This window comes from Monopterus albus, unplaced genomic scaffold, assembly GCF_001952655.1.
Source record: "Monopterus albus unplaced genomic scaffold, M_albus_1.0 scaffold281.1, whole genome shotgun sequence".
NCBI lineage: Eukaryota > Metazoa > Chordata > Actinopteri > Synbranchiformes > Synbranchidae > Monopterus > Monopterus albus.
This window is the reverse complement of record NW_018128161.1, coordinates 389491-400017: the sequence shown is the minus strand read 5'-3', so window position 1 is coordinate 400017 and position 10527 is coordinate 389491. Positions and strand designations below refer to the sequence as shown.

Sequence of the window (10527 nt, the reverse complement as noted above, 5' to 3'; positions counted from 1 at the left end):
TAAAGACCTCGTAGAGCCTTATCATCCTAACAGAGCAGTTCGCTCTCAGAGTGCAGGTTTACTTGTGGTTCCTAGAGTCCACAGAAGCAGAATGGGAGGCAGAGCCTTTAGCTATCAAGCTCCTCTCCTATGGAACCAACTCCCAGTCTCAGTTCGGGAGGCGGACACCCTCTCTACCTTTAAGATTAGACTTAAGACGTTCCTTTTTGATAAAGCTTATAGTTATGGTGGATCAGGTGACCCTGAGCCTTCCCTTATGCCTCAAGAAAAACGTTGCTAACAACACGAGCTGCTCGAAAGGGGCGTCTGATCGGCCAGTTCGACTTAGCTATCTAAGTTTCCTACACAGGATGCTAAACCAGGCCGAGCAACAGTACAGCACCGTGAATGGCTGACTTTTATAAAACCTAACTTCTTTGTTCATTTTTACAAACTCACCGCTAAAGACAAACGAAGCGGCGGCGTCCCTGAACGTCGTAACCCGGATGTACACAAGTCACCAGTTCGCGGGTCAAAGCTTCTTCTTCCGGTCAACAGAGCAGCAAATAATCACGAGAGGAGATAAAATACCACAACTGTCTTATTTCCCCATCAGGTAACTCCACACAGGTTCATAGCAACTGTTCAAATTGTACTTTACAGCTCAGAGAGAAACGTTGCTTTCTGTTTAGTTCAACGTTATCCGGTAAGCTTTGCGTTCAGACTGAAACACAAACGGAACACTAGATACCAATAACATTACTAAATGGAGCCGATCGGCTCCATTTAGTAATTCTAAGATTAATCACCGATTAATCTTAGAATTACTAAAGAAAGTTTGTGCGAAAACTATCAGCTGCTCTGAAAAATTAGTCCGCATTAATTCAGTCTAAACAGCGGTGTAACACAATAATCTGTCCCCCGGACACCTGCAGCCTCAGTGCTTTCAGTGTTGTCGATCTAATCAGTTTTTATTGTTGCACAAGATCAGAGTCGTGCTCTCCATCTTAGAAATAATTGTTGTAAGACGGTACATTCTTGAATCGTTGAACACTGTAATGACACTCACCAGCAGTGAACATTATCTGTTGTATAATATCCACAGAGACTAATGATGATGAAAAAGTACCACAAACGAGTGGCTGTTGATAAAAGTAACACAGGTTCAGCCCACAGCTGTGATACCAAGAAAGTATAATAATCTTTTCATTTTATCCGCTTTTCGGGCAAAAACAACGTTACAAAAATAGCAGGACATGAGTAGAAAACCAAAATAATATAAAACCTGTTAAAAAGAAACGCGATATAGTAAAGGCTGGTACAGTAAAATGTTAGTACTGCAACAAAATGTTTAGTAAAATTGTTGATCCAAAACCTGGTTTTAATGTTTGCCCCAATGCATAACATAGCTTTTAAAAAGTCACTAAAGTCAGGTCGACTGCGTAAATCTGGGTCATGATCCACCACCTGCAGCTGGTCCCTCTCACTTCCGTTCACATCAGCTTTGTACAGTTATATTAGCAGTGTAGCTTGGTGGCAGTTGATTTGTGTTGGCTCTGATGTTTGATATTTTTGTGTCTATGATAAAAAGAAACCGAATCAGAAAATGTTGAGGAGGAAACCGACTCGTCTGGAGCTGAAGATTGACGACACAGAAGAGTTTGAGAGCGTCAAGAAGGAGCTTGAGGTCTAAGTCTGCACTCTATCAACTACCTTAAAATCAGTAATGTCAGTAGCTGCAGTATCAGTCATTGTTGTCAACAGGTACAGCTTCCCCATGAGAATTCCCTGGGCTGTTGTAGTGATTGGAGCAGAAAATAATTTTTAAACTCAAAATAAAGATCTCACTTTACATGAGAACATTTCTGTGAGTTAATACAAAACCAAAATGATCAAGTTTTTTGTTTGTTTCTTTTTAGGCCAGGAAGCGTCAGCGAGAAGAGACAGAGTCAGGAGGTGGGGTGGGCGGGGCTTCTGTCATTGGCGTCGACATAATCAGGGGCGGGGCCTCAGCATCCTCCACAGCAGCAACAAGGGCGGAGCTCATCAATGAGCGAATTGGGTACAAGCCCCACCCCAAGCCGGCCACACTGCCGACTTTATTTGGAAGTTTGCAATTTTAACCCTAATAAAAATATTTGGATTGGATTAAAAATTCCTGATTAGAGAAAAAAATAAAAACGGACAAAAGGAGAAACAGAAATATATCACAAAACCAAAATACATTAGTTGCTTAAACAAAATATTAATGGTAAAGTTGATCAACATGGAGTAATTTTTAAATCTGTGCCTTTATTAATTTGTCATTTTAAAGAGTGGTCCACTCTGAAATAATCAAATTGTGAAAACATTTTTATTTCGTAAAATATTGTTGTTTCAAATCGAGTTGGAAGCAACAAAACTACCAGCGCTACACAGCAACCACCACACTGACAGAAAACACAACACACTCTGAGAGGATAATTCTAAGATTGCTACAGAAGGGCTTACGATCAGTTTCTTCATTTAAACCTGGCAATATTAAAGCATCAATTTAAAAAAAACCAATAAAGTTTTTTTTTCTGGTGGTTTGTTCAATAACTTTGATCCCTTCCACCCTCAAAGTCTCATTGCATGAGTGCTGTTCAGCAAAATGTCCTACCATAGAACAATCATGGCATATTTATGGTGACTCATTCTGTCTTTCATATCAAAACATTTGTGAGGAGACGTTTATTGGTTTACTGGCTACCATGTTAGCATCCACTTAAGGTGGCTAGTCCTCCTGGAGTCTGATTAAAGCAAGTTATGGAAAAACATGCACAAGTTAAGTCATTAATTCAATACACAAATCAAAAATGGTTATTCAATTTATATATAACCTTCACAAGCCAAAAATAACTAATTTCACATCCTAACAAATAGGAAAAGTAATAAAATCCTATTCCATTTGAAAAAAAAATGGAGCAGCAATTTGGATAAAACTAATATAAAATATATTTCATTGTCTCTTATCAGGTTACAAATATGATTTAACATCAGTTTCATTCTATGTTGGGGCAGTGTCAACAAGTGGTACTCAAATATTTACATAGTCATTTTAACCATTCGTTTCCCCTTCTAGCTGGCAAATAACTATGAAACAAGCTTCTCTTTCAAATCAAATCAAATTTTATTTGTATAGCGCCAAATCACAACAAAGGTCATCTCAGGACACTTTACGAAGTAAGGTCTAGACCTTACTGTTATCAATATTATTACATAGGGAAAACCCAACAAATCCCCCTTGAGCAAGCACTTGGCGACAGTGGGGAGGAAAAACTCCCTTTAACGGAAGAGTCCTGGTCAGGTTGATGTGGCTGGTGACTGCTAGTCAGAAACGTAGAGCTCCAGAGCCAGGGCTACCTGGAGAAAGGTACAGGGAGACAGAGAGAAGACACACTACGGGAGAGAGGAGACACATAGTTAGTGGCAGGTAGTGGTGGCATATAGATGGATGGGGAGAATGGGGAGGTAAGGACAGGAGAGGAAAAAAACAAAGCATCATGGGGCCCCTCAGCAGTCTAGACCTATAGCAGCATAACTAAGGGAAGGCTCAGGGTCACCTGAACCACCCTAGCTATAAGATTTATCAAAAAGGAAAGTCTTAAGTCTAATCTTAAAGGTAGAGAGGGTGTCCGCCTCCTGAACTGAGACTGGGAGTTGGTTCCATAGGAGAGGAGCTTGATAGCTAAAGGCCAAATGCATGGACCAGTTTTTCAGCATCACTTTGAGACAGGATGCTCCTGATTTTTGCAATATTGTGCAGGTGAAAGAAGGCAGTTCTAGAGACTTGGTTTATGTGTGATTTAAAGGACATATTCTGATCAAAGATGACTCACAGGTTCCTCACAGTAGTACTGGAGGCAAGGGCTATGTCATCTAGAGTAACTATATGATTAGACAGCAGATTTCTAAGGTTTTCAGGCCCAAGCACAATAACTTCAGTTTTGTCAGAGTTTAGAAGTAAGAAGTTGCAGGTCATCCAGGCCTTTATGTCTTTAAGACATGCTTGAAGTTTGACCAGCTGACCTGATTCATTTGGCTTCATAGATAAATATAACTGAGTATCATCTGCATAGCAATGGAAATTTATGTTGTGCTTCCTGATAATATTGCCTAAAGAGAGCATGTATAAAGTGAAGAGAACTGGACCTAACACAGAGCCCTGTGGAACGCCGTGACTAACTTCAGTTTGTGTGGAACATTCGTCATTAACATGAACAAATTGAAATCTTTCTGGTGCTGCTGCACTTTTATTTTTTGAGGTTAAATAAAAAATTTCCCTTAGTATGTCATCAATCTTAAATATGTCCCAACTAGATTAGTTTTAAAACCCCAGTTTTATCTAGTCTAATCAATTAAATTGAATGATATTTTACACTGGTTGCACCTGTTTGTGTAACGCACCACCACACATGTACCATGCCTACTCCCTAGTTTTTGGTTTTCCGGAGCAGTTGACTGTGCTCTGTTTAAAGCTGTGCCCAACTGGTCTATGAAATACATCCAAGAATCACTGACTCATCTATTGAGATAGTCTATAACACTGTGGTTCCAAATCACAAATCCTTCAAACCCATAGCAATTCTCCATGTGATGTTTATTTAAATGTTAAAGATGGAAAGAATCAATGTAATAAATCAACATTTTTACAATATAGGTGGTATTGTAGACCCATCTCCCTAATAACGTTTCCAATCCAAAAAACAGATTTATCTGTAGCATTCCCTAATTCATTTCACATTACTAATCCTACTGTTCACTTCCCTAGGCTGCTAGAAAACAGGAAAACTAGAATTATAGCTTCCAGTGTCATATGCCTCCACCAACCAGTCAAATTTATGTGACTGGGATCAGATACGAGGTCACAGTGACCTCTTGTAAGATTTGATTCTTATAGGCTCTAGTTACTTTATAAGCTTTAGCTACTTTTCATAGCATTAGTTCCCTTTACTTACTTTTTAGTTCTTCATTGTCTTTTAGTTACTTTTCATACCTTTACTTTCCTTGCTTATACATGTTAAAACTGTATTGATGATTGTCCAGAACTACTGAGCTTTGGTTACTTTAATATTTATTTTCCTTGCATATATATCTTCCAATTGTATTGATGAGAGTCAAGTGATACTGAAGTAGAAATTGACTACTTTAACTTCTGTGTAGACATAGTGTCTGTATTCATGAGGTCCTGCTTTGTCCTGTAATAGGATTACACAGATAGGGGGTCTACAGCACAGATGACCCATTGTTCAGTTGCTGCCTGGAAAATCACATCACAACACACACACACCTGTTTTGATCACATTTCAGCAAGCAGGAGTTAACAGAAGTTGACCTACTCGCGCCAAATGACCAATAGGATTACGACGTGTTGAGTATAGTACCTCTGTCCAGGGTGGAGCAGCCCAAGAAGATAAATATATTGTTAAAATGTAATTCATGATTCAGAAGTCGGTTTTCCTGCGGAAGCTCTGTCTCTCTGAATCCAGCGCTGTAAGACTTTCCTGTGATCAGACTTTCAGTAAACTTTGTTGATTTTAAACAGTCCTCTCCTGTCTTCACTTCTCATGCTTCCAACAAAAGAATTGGGTTAATTTCTAACACTGATCACCAAAATCTAATCAGTTCATCCTGAAGTCCAGGTGGACACTTTCCTCAAGCTGTTCCTGAGATATCATGCTCACAAGAATGGGACATATGGACAGGCTACTCCACCTGAGTGCACCTGAAGAGCACCTTCTTTTTCTCTGTCACTGCTCATTTTCAAGGCACATTAAGGCTTCCTGGATTGACTGGAAGTGTTGCATGGAGAGCACAAGGCCTTTTGTTAAAAAGTTTTATTTGGGGGGCGGAGTATTCCATCAAGAATATTTTTACAAAATGTCATAAAATTAAGTGTGTAAATGGATTCATATCTTGTTTTTGCCACACAAAAACATTGAAACGATGTCACACGTCAGCTGTGTTCATATGATCTGTTTTATTTTCCTAATAAAGGCTACAATAATATTTTTATAAAAAGCGTAAAGAATATAAAAGACAAACATAAGATTAGTGTTCAGAAGCAACTGTAAAAACTCAGACGTTTTAACAAAAAGAAAACACAAACATCTTTACTTTATTTACAGCAACAGTCAGTAGCTCTGACATAAAATTTAGGCTCCACCCTCTCACCACCCAGGAAGTGATACTGACCAATCAAGACCCTTGATCAATTTAACACAGTTTTAAAAATTTTCAAGTGATTCTGCATGATTTAAATTAACAAGAGGATTAGAAAATGCCCAGTAAATTCTGATTTTATTCCTAAGAAAAAAATGTTTTGGAATCATTTTCAATGTTTTACTTAAAAAAAAAAAAAGAAGAAAAAGTAATATGCATATTGATAAAACTTTGGAGAAAAAAAATTGAAGCTAAATTATTTCCTCTTTCTCTCCAGGTTGCTCTATTTCAACATACGTTTTACTTTTTTACCTGGCAACATACAAATCGCTGATTGGTCAGAAACATTTCTTGGAATCACTCAAACTAATAAAATGAGGTGAGCGTGGTCTGTGTGATAGTGATTTTTCTGAATAAAGGTTTCAGGTCTAAATTTGCATTTTTCTGATGTCAGGAAACTTTGAGAAACAAAAAGAAAATCAAAAACAAAAGATGAGTTAGTGCTAACATCTGAGTGGACTTAGCAGAATTATTATTAGTGTCTGTTTCCATATTTACTGTAATGACAGGTGGGGGCATGGCTTAATGTCTCAATGTCACCTTTTCATCACAACTGCAGCACCTTGGTGTCATCTTCACATTTTTTAAGCTTATTTTGTGATAAATTTTACCAATGTTTTACCAAGTCAAAGAACCTTTGTTGGTGTTCTGAACATGTTGGGAACTCACCCTTTTCACAATAAATAGAAATATAAAGTTGTAGCAAAATGTATGAGGCTTTTAACAGCAAGTGAGTTTTAGCTGATTTTGGACATTTTTCTGTTGAACTTGAAGCTAAGATCACACTAACTCTTGATTGATTGGCTTAGTCTGAAACAAGAGCGGTCACTGGCTGAGTTACATATCTAACCATGTTACCGGGTCATCGCCAATTATTAAAACGCGAGAAACAATCTGATATGAGATTTGTCAAGATGATGTTAAAGGAGAGTCTCGAAACTTACATACTGCACTGTGCTGCTCTTTTAAAATCATTTTTTGTGGTTTAATTGGAAATTAGCATCTGGTATTTAAACCATGCTAACAGTCATCAGTACTTGTGCAGGATTCAGTGTAACCCAACCACATCTGAACATAACTTCTACATATTTTAACATCATGTCAGTGTCTTCAGAGCAAAAACCTTGCTACCTTCATGCTACGCTATCAGCTGGTACACGGCTTCATTATTGCCATTGCATTTTAAAACTTACTGTTTGAACAACAGGTTCTCGCAGTCCAGTTTTTATTACAAAGACTTTAATCCTGATTTTCATGTGTTTGTAGCTACAACCGTGCTCACACCTGCACAGCATTTCCACCTAACAGTAGTGTTTAATGAAAGAATAACGGACATGCTCAGTTTGTGCTCAGGTTACAAAAACGTGTAAGAGACGAGAAATCAGGTTTTATGGCAGCACATTTCTGGTCATCTTTTAGTGTTTTTAACAAACTTCTAGCACCTTTTTTACATCGTGTTTCTGAACGAGTCCATGACTGCACTGCCTTCACCCGCTGACCACACCCACCTCACAAAAAACAAACAAAAAAAAAACTTCTTTGGTTAGGTGTGTGATGATGTCATCACCTCTTCTTGATGTTGACTAGACTGTGATGATGTCATCACTTCTTTTTGACCGCAACGAGCTCCTGCTGCAGCTCTGAGAACTTTGGTCGATCCTCGGGGTTGTACTGCCAGCAGCGCTGCATCACTTTGTACATGTCATCAGGGCAACGCTGAGGACACGCCATCCTGTAACCTGGAGCCAGGAGGAGAGAAGGGGAGTTCATGTGAGGTGTCCATGGTTACTATTAATCTAACCCCTCTTCGCAGTGCCCCCTGTTGTCTGGGAAATTACTTCATACATGATTTCACCAGTCTCACCATTATCAGCAACTTCGACACTACAAACATGAAATTAGAAATCTAAGTGCATCTGTTGCTTTTCAGTTAAAAATATTTTTACATTTTTATTTCTGAAGTGAACCATGTGTTAAAAAATGTTCATTGCCAATAAATTTTTTTTTTTTTAAATTGCGTTTAATGTCCTACATTCAAGCAGATAAATTTTTGTGTCCTCTTCAGTCTGAACCATTAATGATGGATCCTTGAAGATTACATGTTTCATAATTTAGTGTTAAAAAACAAAACAATTTTGATCTCATAAGGTTTGACTCTGTCATAAATCATTTTTATTAAAGATGCAGTTTGGAGTTTACCTTTCTCCACCTGCTCTCGGGCCTGCTGATTCGTCATCCCCGGATAAGGACACATCCCAAGACTAAATGTTTCCCACAGTAGGATCCCGTAGCTCCACACATCACTCTCTGAGCTGTAACGCCCTGCAACATCCAATCACATGGCAGGACACAGAGTCAGCAGCCAATGACAGCGAGTACACACATTCACAAATATGGCTGTAAATGGATGTGTTAGATAGGTGATTGACAGGTGTGCATCAGGTGTTATACAGATGTCAGGTGTTACCACAGTTCAGGGTAGGGATGCACCAATACCACTTTTTTCAGACCAAGTACTTACATTTGAGTCCTTGCCAATACCGAGAATTGATACCAGTACTTAAGAATAGTCCAGTGTTTATACTACAAAAATTAGATTTACCATAAACTTTAGAGAGTTTCTATTTCCTGAGATTTGCCTTCTGACTGTGATTCAATTATAACAGGAGGTTATGCAAATGTGGGTCACAGAAGAGGATTACATCCCACAACCATTACACAATGGCAAATGGGTCAAGACCCTCTCTGACAGAGAACTCAGACACAGAAAAAGAGGCCTTGGCCAAGGGATTAAACTTTGCAGTCACACCCAAACAAAGGCCTCTGGTCCTCCATTCTAGTTCCTCTGGTGGGAAACACACAACACCACATAAACTCTCAGGATTTCGCCAAGAAAGTCAGACAACTGCAGCTGGACCAGGATGAGACCATGATCTCATATGATGTCACATCCTTGTTCACGTGCATCCCCACCACAGAGGCTGTCAAAGTGATGAAGAAAAGACTGGTCCATCCGAAAGACAAACACCCAGACACAACCGGAGTGATGTAGTGCATGCAATTAAATGTAGCCAGGAGTGTAATGGCCTGTACATTGGGGAAACAAAACAGCTGCTGCACAAACACATGGTTTTATGTGGTTAACAGTGGGCCAACTCCAGAGGACCAGAGTCAGCAGTCCACCTCCACCTGAAGGACAAAGGACATTCTTTTGAGGACAGTGAAATCCAGATCCTCTCCAGAGAACATCGCTGTTTTGAGAGAGGAGTTAAGGAAGCTATTTTTGTAAAAATAGAACACCCCTCACTAAATAGGGGTGGTGGACTAAGACACAACTTGTCATCCATCTACAGTCCTGTTTTGAGATCTCTGCCCAAACATGCGCACCCTAATTCACAGCAGGACAATAGGCGTCGGTCGACAGGTAAGGGTTCAAAGACAGGTAATGACGCTCACTGATACCAGACCCCAACAACTTGGTCATTAACGGACGCTATTGGCCATCAAAGGACTGAAACACCACCCAGAAGGATAAATATCTCCTGCTCAACACCAGTCAAGCAGAACTGATGAAGCTTCTTGGATGAGAGGTGAAATGTCTTCTACCTAAAACTACATCCAGATGCCTTCTGCCAAGTTTTTTTCAGCACTGTAGCCTGCTACATAACAGACTGTAATACAGTGGTTTTCAGACTCTGTAGGAGTGCAGCCTTCTATCAGGATGAAGTTATTTCACAACCCCAACCGGAAAGGCCAGTCTGGCAGCACATAACATCACAGTTGACAATGTAAACAATTAATTTAACGAGGGAACATGTTCGTCCTTTACACTGACTGTGGTCTGTGGCTTCCTCTCTGCTGGATTCACACCTGCTCTGCTGCAGAGGAGCTGCTGGTCTCAGCCTCCACATTCACAAGGACCCAACTCACTGTCTCGCACACACACAGCTCATCAGACTCTGCCGTTAATCACATAAAACCAGCTTCTGTTTTGAAAAATTTGTTACAATCAGCAGAAGGATCACCATGTGGGCTTAGCAGAATGAACAGGACCAATCAGTTTGACCGTGGAGAGGGTGAAGATGTCGCATGTTGTGTTCATCTTGTTCAACAGGTGTTTAATTAGTGACCATCTCTATTACTGTTGGTTTTGTTGCACAGAGTACTGACATCTCTGTAAAATGTTTTGCCTTGTTTATGTACATTTCAAGTAAGCTTTATATGTATATATATATATATATATATATACATACATACATACATACATACACACACACACACAGGGGGGGTGCAAGCCAGAGACTT

The 10527-nt window shown here is 39.5% G+C and overlaps 3 protein-coding genes across 7 annotated transcripts in view; 1 reads left to right on the top strand and 2 right to left on the bottom strand.

Annotated features, from left to right (window-relative positions):
- Positions 1-1112, bottom strand: part of prpf4 (pre-mRNA splicing tri-snRNP complex factor PRPF4) — a 17138-nt gene extending 16026 nt beyond the window's left edge. For 2 of the 4 annotated variants that reach the window (XM_020622486.1, XM_020622489.1), the window contains exon 1: positions 439-523. The gene's annotated coding sequence lies outside the window, so the exon portion shown is untranslated. Of the gene's footprint in view, positions 1-438; positions 527-1048 lie in introns of those variants that run through there. The other 2 variants (XM_020622488.1, XM_020622487.1) reach the window with 2 other exon arrangements.
- Positions 507-2545, top strand: cdc26 (cell division cycle 26 homolog). 2 transcript variants are annotated; one of them, XM_020622491.1, is made up of 3 exons: positions 507-595; positions 1571-1666; positions 1899-2545. In XM_020622491.1, exons 2-3 carry the CDS (start codon positions 1586-1588, stop codon positions 2100-2102), a joined length of 285 nt encoding a protein of 94 aa, XP_020478147.1. In that variant the 5' UTR covers positions 507-595; positions 1571-1585; the 3' UTR covers positions 2103-2545. The 2 variants fall into 2 exon arrangements, with proteins under 2 accessions (XP_020478147.1, XP_020478148.1); XM_020622492.1 differs by lacking the exon at positions 507-595 and adding an exon at positions 609-685.
- Positions 2546-5592: 3047 nt separating this feature from the next.
- The window catches only part of fer (fer (fps/fes related) tyrosine kinase), a 47828-nt gene continuing 42893 nt past the window's right edge, over positions 5593-10527 (bottom strand). Inside the window, exons 20-21 of the mRNA XM_020622475.1 lie at positions 8422-8544; positions 5593-7961 (exon numbers count right to left, since the gene is read on the bottom strand). Coding sequence (XP_020478131.1) covers positions 7825-7961; positions 8422-8544 — 260 coding nt within the window. The 3' untranslated portion in view covers positions 5593-7824. The remainder of the gene's footprint in view (positions 7962-8421; positions 8545-10527) is intronic.

Excerpts from the sequence above, each read along its gene's own strand:
- cdc26 (XM_020622491.1), top strand. The coding sequence starts at position 1,586 with ATGTTGAGGAGGAAACCGACTCGTCTGGAGCTGAAGATTGACGACACA. Across the intron at positions 1,667-1,898 it reads GCGTCAAGAAGGAGCTTGAG|GCCAGGAAGCGTCAGCGAGA; the intron begins GTCTAAGTCTGC and ends GTTTCTTTTTAG.